The sequence below is a fragment of the Nipponia nippon genome, unplaced genomic scaffold (genome assembly GCF_047370975.1).
Source record: "Nipponia nippon isolate SJK-2023a ecotype South Korea unplaced genomic scaffold, ASM4737097v1 scaffold_1, whole genome shotgun sequence".
In the NCBI taxonomy this organism is placed as follows: domain Eukaryota; kingdom Metazoa; phylum Chordata; class Aves; order Pelecaniformes; family Threskiornithidae; genus Nipponia; species Nipponia nippon.
This window is the reverse complement of record NW_028262290.1, coordinates 146,740,508-146,756,804: the sequence shown is the minus strand read 5'-3', so window position 1 is coordinate 146,756,804 and position 16,297 is coordinate 146,740,508. Positions and strand designations below refer to the sequence as shown.

At 37.9% G+C, this 16,297-nt stretch overlaps 1 protein-coding gene across 2 annotated transcripts in view; it reads left to right on the top strand.

Moving 5' to 3' along the window:
• NEBL (nebulette) overlaps nt 1–16,297 on the top strand; it is a 272,299-nt gene that overhangs the window by 67,379 nt on the left and 188,623 nt on the right. For both annotated transcript variants that reach the window (XM_087776491.1, XM_087776484.1), the window contains exon 3: nt 13,012–13,096. In XM_087776491.1, coding sequence (XP_087632617.1) covers nt 13,012–13,096 — 85 coding nt within the window. The remainder of the gene's footprint in view (nt 1–13,011; nt 13,097–16,297) is intronic.

Sequence of the window (16,297 nt, the reverse complement as noted above, 5' to 3'; positions counted from 1 at the left end):
TTTTCTGCTAGCAGGGAAAAAAGGTGGGGAAAAGATCATGCACTTACAGTACAAATAATAGTTTTTCAACCATGAGACTAGTTTTAGGTGTTCATGTGCAAGCTTCAGCTGTGAACATATCTCCTGCAAGTCGCTGGGAACTTCAATACAGCAGCTACAAATAGTTTGCTTTGCATTTCCTATAATTTCTCTCTATCTCTTACTCAAAGACACGCATTCAATTTTATTCCGAAGGGATTCAGTTGCCCTCTGAGGGCCCTGGCCATAGAGGATCTAGGTGATGGGTTTGCGGGAATGTAGAAATAGGTGTAGAAGGGGCTCAGACAGTGACATCTGACAGATTTGTGGCCTGCAGCATTTAGGAATAAGGAGGAGAGTTAGGAGATATTTCATTTTCATTTTTTCATGATTATGAATACCGTCTGAGTTCTTCTGTGTTCCTGTGGTGTAAATGCTATCTGATGGCTAAGCTGTGTGATTTGAAGCATGAGCTTTTTCTTTCATCTTACACATATCATATGGCTTTTCATGATTAGTTCAGTGACTTCCTTTCTTCTGCATCTATCCCATAATTCACCTTTTTGCACTTGATCTAACAGCGTGACATTGCATCTGCTCATACAGGCTGAGTTTTTACATAGCTCATGGAAATTACTTTTTCTTCTGCGTTTTGTTGTAGTTAAAATACTTGGTTTATGCTCTGGGAAGGCTGTCTTTGTAAATTAGCTTAGGAATAGTTTGCATTCCTCTTACATGGAACTACCATGGCTTTGTTTATGACTATTTTACATCTTAAAGGATTAATTTGTTAGGGTATCGGCAGCCATTCATTAGCAAACGTTTCTTTGCCTTTTGGTCTGAAGTTGTTGAGAGAGGCAGGTCAACAGTGAGGTCTTCAGGCTAAAGGAGTGAAAAGCTCGGGAGATGTTACCAAGTTCTGCTTCTTTGAGTAACTTTCTCTGTGGAAACTTGTGGAAGTCACCTCAAATGACATCCAGTGCAGTTGCTTTGGTCTCTGAAGCAGTATTTGGGTGGAATTTAGGGTCTGTGGCCAAGAAAGTGATGAGAAAGCCCATGCTCTATCAGTTACCTAAAGCTCATTCATTCGCCTAAGTACTGAAAATGCTAAGAGCTGTGACACGAACCCTTCTACTTTAATGGGAAGATACATGGTGGTATAGTTTCAAGCAGGGAGAAAAGAGAGAAAGCAAGGAGGACAGAGTACAGTCTTTGTAGCAGTACTGATGGAGCATTTAATTAGCAATGGCAACTGTACCTAATTGTACTCAAAATAATTAACAGTGCATGAGAAGCAGGGAGCATAAATGTATGCAGAAATTCTGGAGGTGTTTGCAGGGTATTAGTGAAAATGTTACCTGTTTGTTGCTTTTTCATGATAAATAAAAAAAAAAGTGTTTTGGTCTGATTTACATAGGCTTTAAAATTTGGTACTTAGACTGGATCTTCTGTAAAGTATGACATCCTTGTGCCACAACTGTCGGTCATCGTGAGGGGCCTATGAAGTGTTGCATAGAACTGTATTAAATTAATTGAATAATACATTGACTTTGCCAAGGATTTACATTAAAAATTACAGTGGTTGCTTTTACGTTCTCTTACCCTTTCAGCACAATAGGCCAAAGCAAGCTTTACTGAGAGTATTCTTCATTTGCAAGCAAAAGCTGTATGCATCACCCAATAATTTTGCATAAGTAAATGGGCTGTAATATGAAATCTTATATGCTATACTAGCATAAACTATATTTTATAAAATGCTTGCATGGTATAACACTTTTTTCTTGTTCTACTAATACTAATATTTTATACAAGTGGATGCATTAAAGGAGAGACAGTTCATAAAGCTGTACAGATAACATAGCTGCTTAAAATTTACAATATGTGAACAAGCAACTAGTAAAAGTTTGAAATTATTGGAAATTTTGTATTTAATGTAAAAATACAAATCCATGCTTTCTCAAGTTATTTCTTTGCAGTATTAACTGATCCGAAACTTGTACTGTACTAAAAAAAACTGGAAACCCTTCCAAAGAGGAAGTAGTTTCTAAATAAATAAAATATAAAAATGGTAGTAATAACAGGTCAAGTTCTTTATTTTTGAGGCTGAAAAAAGGAAATACTGAATATTTTTTATCAACTGTGAGTTTGGATACACTATTATTTGCCAACCCTGTTAGAAATGTAAAAGCAGAATGGCGTCTCTGCCCTACTAATTCTGTCATCTTCCACTTGGCAAAAAAACAGCTTTTCCTTTTTTTTGCCTCTAGCACACATGTAAACATAACTGTTTAATTTACTTTTTTTGCTGCTAGCTTGAAGTTGCTGATGTTGGCACAGTTTTAGAGGATAAATGCTTAACACACTGCAATTACAGTTAAAGAGGTAGCAATATTAAGACATTGGAGATGAGTTGTTTCCATCTCCCTTCTGGTCTCTTCCCCCAATTTTTTAATTGCATCCAAATTACTTAAGTTACAATATATGAGGTCTGCTTCTATAGTTAGTTGCAGAAACAGGCCTTCTGAAGGGAGTAGTGCATAATGTAGATGGCTAAGCTCTCCAGGACGACACCCGTAGCTCCCGAGGAGATCAGTCAGTTGTGACTCAAACTCAGCAGACTGTCTAATGACTTGGCAGATGCCTTGTGGCTTTTAGGCGTCTTAGATTTCCCTCCCTCTTGATAGCCATCTAAATAGTAGTTTCTGCGAGGTCAAAAAAAACTATGATGTCTTTCTAGCACCTATTTCTCTTCTGTCTTCCAGGTGACTTTTTAGTGTCCGCTTGGTCCTATCTGCCATGTCTTTGAATGATAACTTTGGAATTCAGAAGCACCAATGAATTGTCAAATATAGCTTGGCTTTTTATAGCTTTGCAAAAGAAACAAAAGCATAAAGATTAAAAGCCAGTAAGCTTGTACAGAAGAGTTAAGAAGTAGAAAACATGGAAGCTGGGAGCTTGAAGAAAATCTAGTTCATATTCAGTTTCCCAAGTTTTGTGCTTACAACTAGTTTTCTTCCTTCAGTTTTAGGAGAGTGCAACAGCTGCACTCCAATTTCATTACAATTGTGATCTACCGATATATGGCGTAACAGTTTTTCAATGCATGAATGAGAATTTCAGTTTTTAGTAGCAAATATTGTTTCAGTTGATACTTTCTTGGAAGATGAAGGCATAATACAAGCAGTAAGCAGTAGATAATCACTCTTTCTGAATCTCTGATGTTATTGTCTTAGATTTTTGACATTAAAAATTTTAGAATGAAAGTTCTGTTGTGTTTCTTGCATTTGAAAAGGTAGCAGAGATGATGTTATTAGGATAGATTCAAGTTTTACTTCTCTTCTGCTTGTGGATGGACTTAGTATCAGAAAGCCTTACATTTAGATGTCCATTTAGATGTTGCTTTTAAATCCCCATACTGAGTGCTTCTGATTGCCTATGAGCTTTTAAAGCTGCCTGATCTGGTCTTAAGTATGTGTTTATAAGATGTGGTTACTGGCAAGGTTTCCTCAACATGACAAAATGAACAGCTGAAATTGGAGTGTTTCTTGAGTACAGTGTTTTGACTTTGTCTTGAATGCCAACCATTGGTGTGCTGTGGAGAACATTAATAACATTAATAACAATGCATAGAAAAAATAATAATTCAGGGTGAAACCAGTTTATTTATGTTCATCGGCTGAGTGGGACTCTTAATTCCAGGCAGGAATGCAAAGACTGTTGGATGTTCACAAAGTAGCTTTAATTTCTGCTAATGAGAGTTTAGGCAATGTTACCCGACTGGATAGATGTTTCCCCATAGAGAAGACAAGAATTAGATGTAGAGCCCGTAACTGAGCTTGATTTACAATCTGCTTGTCAGGATTTGCAGTCACATAGGGCTGTATAAAATCCTGCACTACATGGGTTGTGGTGTTTACTGTCCCTACAATTTTCCTTTGTAAATACACTATTGCAGTACTGAAACAGTATTTTTCCAATATTCATATGATGAATGTAGTTTTTATCTTATGCCATTTCTTTGTTATGCCATGATATTTAATGTGAATAAATGTTTGACATCCTTCTTGATTAACATTTAAGGGAGGTCACCTTAGCCTGTCTTAAACTGCTGCTTGGGGGGGTCTTTTGTGTCTTCATCAGTCGTCAGAAAGCTTGACTTGCTATACAAACACAGAAAGAGTTGTTCATTGTAGATGTGGCAGGCTGAGGTAAAACGCTGCTTGGATGTAATGATAACTTTCTATTAAAAGTACCTTACTGTGTATGAAGGATAGGAATAGGCTAGATGTGCTATTGGAACATCAGGGCAATAATGTTGGTTAAGCTACATTACTTGTAAAGATGCTGTTTAATGTAACATGGTGTTCCTTTTGGTAATGAAATGATTAAATAAATTACCTATATAGTCTTTGACACATTTCATTGAATACAAATAGATTTTATTACCTGGGGAAGACTTACATAAATGATTTATGTATACATACCTGTGATTAGAAATCAGATGATGAAATAACAATATTTGGACGAAAGGAAACTACAAAACTCTTGACTCTAAACCCGGCAAGATTTTGTAGTCTTTTGATATGTAAGATAGGAACCCCTGGAGTTAGTCATGTACAGAAGTACTGGCTTGTGGTAAGCAGAAAAAGCATTTACATGAGTAATTTTTTTTTTTTTTTGCATAAAAGTTCTTATTACTTGAAAACATTCCAGAATTGGGCAGGGGGGAAGCGCATATTTATCATATCATAAGTAAGAGCAGAATTTAGAAAGTACTTGTGTAATTCAGTGTTGCGCTGCTTGAGATACTGATCCATTGCTGGTAGAATAATTAATAGGAAAATTTAGGAAATTTGTAAGAAAATTTGCCACTGCTGTATGCATGAATTATACCCCAGTCAAACCTAGAACTTGAACAAACCTGCACTGTAGAGGTTTGATAAATATCTATATATGTAGCATGTCAGGACTACGCTGAAGCAGGCAGACCAAGCATTTAAACCTGTGCAAAACATACTGTTTTTATGGTGTATCTTTGTGTACTCTTGCTGACATTCTTAAAAGAGGACAGCAAGATGTTGAAGGGATAAAAAACCATAGGCCGTAGCAGCTATGGGTCATACTATGTGTTTTTTTACTCTGCTAGATCTGCTGCTGTAAATCAGCAATTGGAGTTAGTGAGAAACTTAGCTTCAGTCTGTGTTTTTTGCTGCTCATATTCATGGACTTTTGTCTCCTGGATATTTTGAAAGAAATAATAATAATCACACCATCTGGAAGAAAAGAATTTGGAGATATTGAGGCATCAGCCTTTTGTTGTGCCACTGGTGATCACTTTAAAATATTTAAAAGCAAAGTTTTCTTAAACATCTATGGGGTTTTCTGTGTATAGGTAATGCGTAAACCCAGGTGAGCTCTGGGTGAACTCACTGGGTGATATCCTGGGAGCAGTCTAGCAGTGGCAAATGGTAAGATATGTGTGCTTCTTCTCCCTTATTGACTGCCTGCCTGTGCTCTTCGACAGATTTTGCTTTTGCAGTCAGATTTTTGTTTATCGATTTGTGTTGGCACAGTTGCCTCTGCCTTCCAAGCCTCCCTGAACTTTCTGTGCATCCTTTGTGGATCGTCCTCCAGCACTGGCTCTCACTTTTTGATCTGTTGTCAGTGCCAATTAGTGTGCTGCCGATGGGTTCCTGCACAGCTCTGGGCTACCCTGTAGTTCTCAGTGTGCTACTGATTCATTTTCTTTCCCCAAGCATTGGCATCCCATAGCTGAGGAATAGGTAAATTATTGAAAGGGTGAGCACCCGGCTCCACTGAAAATTCTGGCAGTTCTACTTCTGACATCCATGGTGCTTGGATTTTACTCTTTTTGATCTTTTTGCTAAATCCAGATGCCACTTGGCTGGGATTTGTATTATAACAATTCTTTTTATTATATGATAAGTTTCTTAAATATGAACTGTGTCCCTTCTGTATTTTTTCAAATCTTCAAAATGAAAAGGTTTTGACCTGAATTTGTCAAGAAGCAAGACTCACCTGTCTCCTTAACGATGTACGTTCCTATGTATAATAAATATGAAATTGAGAAAGAGTTAAAAGAAAAATATAAGAAATGCGAAATATACAAGTATCACCTAAGAGCTGGGGGATTTTTTGATTCTGAAGCAATTTTGGGGAAGAAGCAGGAAGACAGCAGTCCTCGGTCCTTGTGCTGGCTGCTAGAGCATGCGCCCAGTTGCCTGTGTGACGCAGTGCCGGTGGCCTGGTGGCACTTGTCCTTCTGTCTTCACTGACCCTGCTCACAGCAGTTTTCAGGGGAGCAGGTTGAAATAGAAGTATCAGCATGGGAATATCGTGAATTCAAATGACCCATTAATCTGCTGACTGATATCTGAAAATGTACTTGGAGTAGGTTTCTTGGTCATCTTTGATATTATAAGTGCAAAGTAATTTAATGTTGCTACCCTGCACTTTTTTCCTAAAACTTGGCCAGTACTGGACACTTGAGGAATGTTAATGCTTTTGGATACAGGCTGTGAAAACACTGGAAATTTACAAGATTTTACTTCTTTTAAAAAATAAACTAGCTTTTTAAATTCTAAAATAAGCTACTGTAGCATCCAGATCTTCCATCTAGATCTGTTTTCCACAGCTGCCCCTTCTGCCAGTGGTTATAAGATTAGTATGTAGTCCCCTTCTCTGTGGTTTCTGATGTTCTTCAATCATATGACATACAGTTGCAGAGATAACCACTCCACTATTTTGATACAATAGAATTTCTGTATGGAATTTCAAATGGTAAGAGTAATGAAATTTGATATTAGCACTGGCTACTCAATTTTTACTCTCTTTTCTCTGAAATGTAAACAGCATTTTCTGCTTTGCTGTTTTTCAGTAAATGGCTCATTTTTTCAGCCTCTAGCAGAGGATGCTAAGGCAATAACCTGTGTCTTGGGGCCAGATACGGCTGGAATATTTAATGTGGTCCCTAAACTTAGCTTTTGAAGGGAGCCCCAGATATGGGTCTCTGTAGACAGGTATCAAGTGCAAGTCCGGTAGCACAATGATGTGCAACGTGTCTGGTTGTATGATAGTGTGATATGTGGCCTTTCATTGGTTCCAGGAGCAAGCATTTTATGGCTTACCCCAACAAGCAGGTGGAATATCTTTGCTTATAACATTTTTTTTCATGGATCTTACTGTTTGCTAAATCTCCTGCAAACCAATACAAACTCATCTCTCGAGGGAAATTTTCTTGTAAACAGGAACATATATTTATTTAGCTGGCATACTGGAGCAACTTTCTCTTTAACTTCAAATAAGAAGCACAGATGCACAAAGATGGAAAAATATTTTCCAAACCAAACTAGTTGTAGCCAGAGTATCTATTCTTCATACAGCAGGGTAGGTACCAGTAGCCAAAGAGAATGCCATCTTCGGAGTTGCTTGTGGGGAATTGTGAAATCTTCCTTGTCCACTTCATTACCTGAGTTCTGCCATACCGAAGCTGTACTATCCACTAGTTACATTATTCCTCCTCCAAATGCCTTTATAATCTCATGCAAATATGATATATTGTACACAAAGTTCAAAACAAAACAGAAACCCCAGAAAAATCCCTCCTAGAGCTTCAGAGCAGAAAGTGCAACTGAGCAAGAATTTCAAAGCAAGAAGTCAGCTGTGGGCAAGCTTTCCCTCCCGCTGCTTCTTTCTCTGCTGTCGCACATTTTGCATGTTTCTGTGAATGGCACGGTTTCAAGGTAAGGGGTGGAAAGCAGTCCCATGCCTCTTCAAATCTGGTGGTAAACTGCCAGTTTAAACACTCCCTGGCTGAGCACAACTTAATAACTTGTCTCCTTTTTCCTGAGCAAATTATTTTGTCTCATGTCTTTTGTAAGAGAGTTAATTGGAGATCTCCTGTGTTTCTCCTCCGTGTTTTTGTGCTGAATTCAGTGCTGTTTGTGGATGTGGGCTCAGATCACGATTAGCAGATTGCACCCTTGCAGGTCTGAGATGGAGCTTCCCTACCTGTCCATCAGTTGTTATGAGCTTGGGTTGCATCCAAACTGCTACATCATTATCCACTATTTAATTGCAGTTTGAAAATCTTCTGTACACTATACTGAAGTGCTAATTATAGAAGCAGTCCATGTGCTTTTCATAATTCTTATAAGATTGGTTTAATTTTAATTTGTTAATTTTCATATTTTTTTGTTCCGCTCTATATTACTACAACTGTAAATAAGTGTATTCTTGTGTAGTCTTTCTTTTTTTTCTTTTTAACCTCCTTATCTTCTAGAGCTGCTTTTAATTAGAAGAACAGTTATTACAAACAAAAATTAGGATAGGACAGATACAGCGTAATGTGGCAGCCAGTGATGGTAATCAGTATTATGAAAAGATTTGGTGGAGCTGACCTTCTGCTTAGGAGAAGGGAAATAATTTTGTGGCTGTTCTCTGCTTAAAAGATATCACAAATTGTATGTTGTGGGCAATTTACTGAATAGGTATTCTAGGGGAGAGATAACCTGACAGAAATCTAGTAATTCTGACAAGGATTGTAATGCTGTAACTGGGAAGAGTTAATGTTACAGTTAGAAAATACACACACAGAGACAAAAAAATCTCTTAGTCATATCTTGAGTGTTGGATAAGTCAGAATGAGCAAGAATGAGGTATGAACAAGTTAATTTCAGTACACGCTTGAATTTGTATCAGGCTTTGAATCTGACCTTTTTCAAAATGGCGAAAGCTGAATCTTCATCCCATTATCTCTTGGAACATGATTTTTATTCCTTTTGTTGGTTTGAACGTGTGGAAATGTGGATGAAAACCTTACAACTAAACAAGCACTTGGGAAAATTTCTGTGTTTAATCATTGGAAAAACTAGCAAACTTTCAGGTACTTTCCTGAGTTCTTGGAGGTTTTACTGTTATTGTTTCTAGATATCAAAAGTGAAGGAGTTGCCTTACAAAGAGTCAGAGATTGAGTTGTGATTTAATTTATTAATCAAGCTGTGCAGCTGAAGCAGGCAATACAGTAACCCACAGCAGAGACACCATACTGTGTATCCTGATTTGTTCTGGAGCTTCTTGTATAGGTCTTTATACAGGATTAATCCTAATAGCATTAGCATAGTAAGACATATTGCTAAGTAGACTTAGACTACTAACAAAGACTTAAAACAAACAAAAAAAATCCTTTGGACATTGCTATTAAATAGCTGACATGACATCAACCTCTTTAACCAATTCCTTGCTTTTTCTCAGACATCACCTCGGACAAAAGGGAAACCGAGCAATGGATTACCAGGGACCCTGATAGCACTGTGAGCCCTTTGAATTAAAGGCTGTTGCCATCCAGTTACTCATCCTTATTCAGAACATTGTAACAAAATGTGGTATAGTCTTAAACTGATAGTTAAAAAGCAGATTTGATCATTTTAGCACTTGGGTTTAACAAGCCGCCTATTTCAGTCAAAAGTACCCAATGGTATAATGCATCTTAGAGAGTTTTTAGATAATTGAATATCTTAAATACTGATATTTTTAATGATCCTGAAGGCATACTATCAGTAACCTTAAAACAAATGTGAATGCTGAAGATAGGATTTAAATTTAACACTAGTCTTTTTAATGGTTTTGAGGCAAGAATTTCCATAAATTAGAAGGGATGTATCTAAAACCGTGTCTTTCTGGTTTGATATACCGTGTGGGTGGTTTCATAAATCAGCTGCAGTTAAAATGACAACCCATAGTAGAATGCTCTGCTAATTTAATTTTGCTAAATGATTCTTTTTTTTAATCACTGTAATACATTGTGATAAATGGTTAATATGATCAGTTTAAAGGCCGATTTAAATTTCAGCAGTTTTTTTCACTTCTGTCAAGTGTATTGTTTCACTTCTGTCATGTGTATTACTTCCATGGTCAAGTGTAAATACTTTTCATTGATATAATCAGTTTACATAGTGATTTCAAGCATAATAAAGCACCGCTTGTTCAAAGCTAAGCATACCTTTTGCGCTTGAAGTATGGAGCTACTGCTTCTAAAATAAGTAGTGATCTTAGATACATCGGTTCTTAAGTGGTTTGCTCTGACTGTTGAAATACCTATGAACTTCTGAATACTAATTATGGAAGAAGCCATTTCTTTTGCGAATGATCAACAGTAAAAGCTGGTGTATGATAGGGACAAGGTATATGTTCCTATGCTTCAAAATAGAGAGGAGGTTTAATTTGGGAGCCCGGGTTTATGGAGACGTTCTCTGCTGCTGCCGCTGACAGGGTCCCCGGGGCTGTGACTGTGACACCTGCCTCAGTGTTGTCCACACGTTTCACAAGGGGACTAGGCCAAAAAACCTGTCTGAGCTGGCTCCCACTCTGTGCTCTCCGTGTTCAAAGGGTTGAGTACAGGTGATTGCTGTGATCATAGTACCAGGGTCATGGTATGTAACCACGGTGAAAAGCAGTGCTATGAAAGCTTATGGGAATGCTTTTGGTATTAAACATGTGCATAACATAGTTTTTGAACTGCATGTGTGGCAGTTGATTTTTTTTTTTTTAGGGGCAGGGATTCTGTCATCTACATGAGATATCCATGGATATCTCATGGCTGCTATCTGAAAGGCTGCTATTCTTTAAGGTGTGTGTTATGCACTGTTCATTGCTCCAATCTTCCTTGGATATCGGCAAGCCCTGGCTGTGAGGTGGCTTGTTGCCTTACCCCCATCTGTCCATTGCTGCTTTCCAAACAGGGCTTATCACCCTGCTTGTGGCCAGTCTGGCATTTGTCTTTTTCCTCTATACAGAAGGAAGGGTGAGATAGAAAAGGTGAAATAAGGAAAAAGAAAGAAGCCCTTCTGGAAGTTATCTGCCTGTCCCAAGGTATTACATTGTGCCGATGCCATCTGCTTCATGCAAGAGCTGGTTCCAGTTGATGTCCTCTACTAGTTCTGTCTCCCTGTGTGTTGCTGGAGCTGTGGCTAAGCTGTTCAGCTGCCAGGCATCATCTGGCTGTAAGGGGGGTGGGGGAGCCCCTAGTCTGAAAAGGGAGTAAGACAGGCAGCAGCCTCCTTAGGTGTATGCAACACTCCCAGTGGTTTCTGTGGCCAAAGCTACAGCTTAGGTGGGACTAAAGAAGACTTGGCTGTAACTATGAAAGAATTGGCTGGAGGGTGTCATACCTGGAAATATTTTTTTCTAGTTTTCAGTGACATGAGCTATCCTAGACAAGTGGCTAACATAACGGGTGGGAATGTATTTCACTGTAAGCTTTTAAACTTACAGTGGCATTATTCTTCCATCTGCTGGTATCTAACCTGGGATGGCTCTTACATTGCTGTCAGGAAAAACTTCCCTCCATCGAGGTGCGGCATCTTCGCTCGTTCTGTGCGGTTATTAGTAAGGCCTTGGGAACCTGAAGTCCCCAGGTTGTCCCATATTTCTCCTCTGTTTGCCCTGTGTACTGACACCATAAATGAGGGGATGTTCCACAGCCTCTTGATGCATCAGTCTACTCCATTGTGCTGCTGCGTAGATGTCTGGCAATGCAAGATGTCTGATTGGGGGGAGCAGGCCCATAGCAGAGAGTGGACTGTCTGAAATTCAGGCAGCATTTCTCATCAAGTATTACTTTTACATTTCTGAACAGGAGACATTCAGCTTTTGGCTAAAAATGCAGATCTTAATTTTTTGGGGATGCTTTTTTTTTTTTTTTGATAAAAATGAACTATTTTTTACTGAAACATACACTTCATGGAAATAAAACCTGTAAACAGAAAATCTAACAAAATGCAGTTTTTAATGAAAATATATATCATCTTTACAGAGCACAGAAATTTTATGAGGAGTTACAGCAACTGAACTAGTTGTTGAAAGAACACACTAGAGAGAGCCTTGAGTTTGAACACGGAAATGTTTAATACTGCGTAGCCTCAGTCTTCAGATGCTTACTTACCACTTACTCCCTCTGTAGAAATTATGCTGCAAGTGTTGTTGTGTCTAAAATGCTATGCCTGTCATCTTGTACCTCTGAAATGTTAGAGGCACAAATGGGGTACCTGGCAGACATGGGAAGCTGTGAGTGGTAACTGAAAGCAGGAGTGCCTCACATGGTTGGAAGGTAAATATTTTCATTTGAGACTGAAGATGCTGGAAAGTAATTAGTAGGAATCAGTTTCCTGATAGTGTTGCTGGCTCATAATAATACACCTATTTTGGGATAGCCTGTTTAGTTTTGTTATTTCCCTCTTTTTGTGGTCTTTCCTATAGTAGAGCTTTTTGTTTGGCTGTAAACTTGCAGGATAAATCCATGAAAATGAATAAATCATGGTTCTGAAAATAAGTAGGATTTGACTATTGAAGTTGTCTATAAAATGCCAAAGCAAATAGTAGGAACATATTGTAAAGGTGTAAAATTTCAAATGAAAAGAGATGCCTAATAGATTGCAGTTCCGAGCCACTACAGCCTTTGGTACTGGATATTACAGCACTGTATTGACACATTTACCAGTAAAGCATTTGACCTTTCTGTACCTGGAATGGACCTGCCTTGATCCTTCTGGTTTCTGCACTAATGGATTTAAGATACCATGGTACTCCAGCTGTACTCATTGATGTAACTTTTCAGTTTCCTTAAAACACTTCTATTTTAAGGCATTTTAGTTTAGTCTTTATTCAGCACATGACTATACCAAGACAATGCAGTTAAACATAGTTTTGTTCACTCTATTGGAAACAACTTTTGGCTGGTTGGTCTCCGCAGTCAGTGGGCAGGATGTATGGGTGGGATTTACACTCATTACAGGAACCCGTTCATATTGTTTCTGCAAGGCATGACTGAAACAGTATTTTTAGAGTAAATACTTCCAAGATAAACCCAGTAAACTATGAAAGAGTTTTGTACCCTGTAGGAAAGAGTGCTGGGATGCATTTGACTTTCTAGCATGTGTAAATATTTACCGTTCGGCTTTATGCTTCTTCTTCTAGACATTACCCAAAGCAGTCCTTCACTACAGTGGCTGATACACCAGAAAATCTTCGCCTGAAGCAACAAAGTGAATTGCAAAGTCAGGTAAATCAAATAATTCTTTTGTGTCATTAATATTAGACTGTCAGTCCACTTATCTATAGTTTTTTGAAGTAGTATTAGTATTTCTTCGTACTGATACGTAGTAGCGCTCTAATGTAATTGTAAAAAATATTTGTAGGTTGGTATAACACTGCAACACTCAGGGTTTTATTTCTGATCTCACTTATTGTGAGATCACTCGTTCTATTGTAAGTCCATTGACATCAGTGAAATCCTTCATTTTCAACAGTATACGAAGTATCTAAGTAGTTTTTAGTGTTTGAAATGTTATAGCTCAACCCAGAGGGTTTTTGCCTTAGACAAACTGTCATTGTTAGCTTGCATCAAACTTAATCATAAAATAGCTGTGTGATTAACAAACAATTAATTTGTCATTAACAAACATTCAGAAGCCTTTAATACTTATCAAGACTGAACTGACTGAATGATCAGTTTATGGATCTGTTGTGTCCTCTGTGAACTCATATATGGAGCAGTCTGTAAGCCAGTTGTGATAAGTATGCTATCAATCAAAACTTATGTAGGTAAATAAGAAGTACATTGAAATTAAAATGTAAAAAGAAAAGGGGGAAGAAAAAGAAAATGACAATGAAGACTTATGTTACTGAAACATGATATTTGTTTACTATTGTTACTCTGTAGTCCATAATGTACAGTTCTTACTGCTATTAATTCCTTAATATCTGGACAACCCCCCTCTCTCTCCCCCAATATCACTTTCTTATTGTTTGATTTTATGCAACACTGGAAGTTGGCCTGGCTGTGTGAGACAATTGATAATATTTGATTGCATTTTATTTTGTGAAAGGTGTGTTTTTTTTTTTTTTTCTACTGTGGTTTTAGTCTGGATTTAGTTGCAATGTCTCATTATAAATTGATAATTATCGTTGTCAATTAATGTAATAAAAAACTCTAGTGGAAAACAGACAGTAGGCAACAAGAGCTTTCTTGTTTGGGAACCTCTGTGTAGGTTAATGGGTAAAATCAAAGGAGTGCTAGAGAGAAATGCTAGCACAGATATTTAGCATGATATAATATTTTAAAAATTATTTACCTTTGCCATTGCAGTTATTGATTACAAAACTTAGAGAAATTCTTTCATGCTGAGATTCTGCCAGCTGGAAAGAGGAAAGTTTGAAATGTACATCTCCTCTTGACTTCAGTGGGTTTTAGAGTGCAGTTGCTTCATTTTCTTGTAGTTCAGTGGTTCTGTGTACCATAGTCACCACTCTGTCACAGAGTTAAGAGGAACTTATAAACTATACTTTTTACAGGTCTGTTTAAAAGAATATAAACTTTGAATACACTATTTTTTTAGTGGTTTGATAGAAAATGTTGGGATTCAGGAGAATAATAAAATTTTACTCCTCTTTCTGTCAGTTTTTCACTGGATTGTCTTGTTTATCTGCACACGCACCCATGTGCACATGGATATATACAAACCTGAGGCCAAAACTTGAAGCAATCAGGTGTATGCTTTGCCTATGGCTATGGCTATCTCTGTCTGCTTATCCCTAGGATACCAGTTATACCATGGGTGAGTTTGCCTGCTGGGACTTTATAAGGATTCAGCTAAACTAGTCTAATTTGGTGACATCTCTGGTGACGGGCAGAGTGGAAGAGAAGCCAGCTGACTTCCTCACGGCTATGTTACCTGCCTTGGGAGCCCGCGGTGATCAAAGCTGAGACAAAGATTTCAAACCTAGTGCTCACAATTCTGTACCTTAACTCTCATGTGAATTGTGAGCCTTAATCTAAAAGGCCCTCAGGGAAGCCTCCAAAGCCATACTTTTAAAAGTACTGGCAAAAGACAGATTTTAATGGGACTGATTTCTGTAGACAGGTAGGCTTTAACTGGAGAGCTTGTTTGAAGTTGATTAAGAAAAGTATGGATGGGAGGAATCCTGTTGGGGTGTTTAGAGAGGACAACTCTCCTGTGTGAAGTCCAGACAGATCAGAATCTCATTTAGGAAATGTACCTTGTCTTAAAGCAGTCTACTTTCTCCATGGTTATTGTGATAATACTTCTGAGGAACTAGGGGCTGTTGAGAATTGTCAGGGAGGTGTAGAGGTCAACTGGTAGGCATCAGTTTGAGTTAAGACTAATGTAGTAAGGACTGAAGTAATTTCTGGTTTGTGACCGTGTGCTATCCTGATACATGATGGGCTTGGTACATCTCCAGTTTAACTCACACGTTCCAAACTCGCCTGTATCAGTTGTCTGTCTTGGCTAAAGTTGACTAACCCAAGGAGTGTGGTCTGTTTCTAGAGCCTATAGGAGAAATGACTTTCCCTAACCTGCTTGAAACATGCTGACATGGCACTTTGGAAGTGTAAGGAAACTTGTTTTGGTATTGTTCTCTTATTTGTAAACTGAGGATTTAGTATTCTAGGACTGGATAAGCAGTATCAAGAATGAGAAGCTTGGAGTTTCCTTATGTATAAACTTCCTACAACTGTTCACAATGCACTGGCATAAAATGTTAGACAAGGATCTACTCAAAACTTGGAAATGGAGAGAAACCCTTAATTTGTATGATGTGTCTTTTTTTCAAAGTTATTAGGCAGTAAAAGATTTGCAGTCGATGCAAATACAGTTCTAAATTATAAGGGCACAAATTTACCTACTTGGAAGAAAGGCCATAATGTTTTTGATCATTGTTTGCTTCCTTGGTGTTGATTCACATCAAGACTGCCTAAAGTTGCCTAGCCTGTAAATTGTTTTAATGCTGAAATAAAGATTCCAGAGACTCTTCATAATCCAATTTAAATCTTGTCACTAAATAAACCTGTAAATTCTAAATAATTTTTGTAATATTTTGAAGAGTATAAGGACAGAGAAATTGCCATCCTGAATCAGCCCTATTGGCCATCTAGTCCATCGCCCTGTCTTTTCAGAGAAAGTTGCAAGACTCCCAGTTGAAACAAACACATGATATATAATTTGCCATCATTCAGGTCTCATCCGATTTCAGTGCTGTGCAGTAGAAAAAAGTGTGTACATGGTTCAAGAAAAGCCTTTCATGAAACCAAACTTGGCTGGGTAGAATCACATTATTACTACCTTCCAGTGTTCATCAGAACTGCTTGAGCCTCCTGCCAATGCAGTGACAATTTGGGATTGAACAAATTCTGTGTTAGGTAATGTAAAAAATTATGTTAACTTCTGAGTAAGGAGAAATG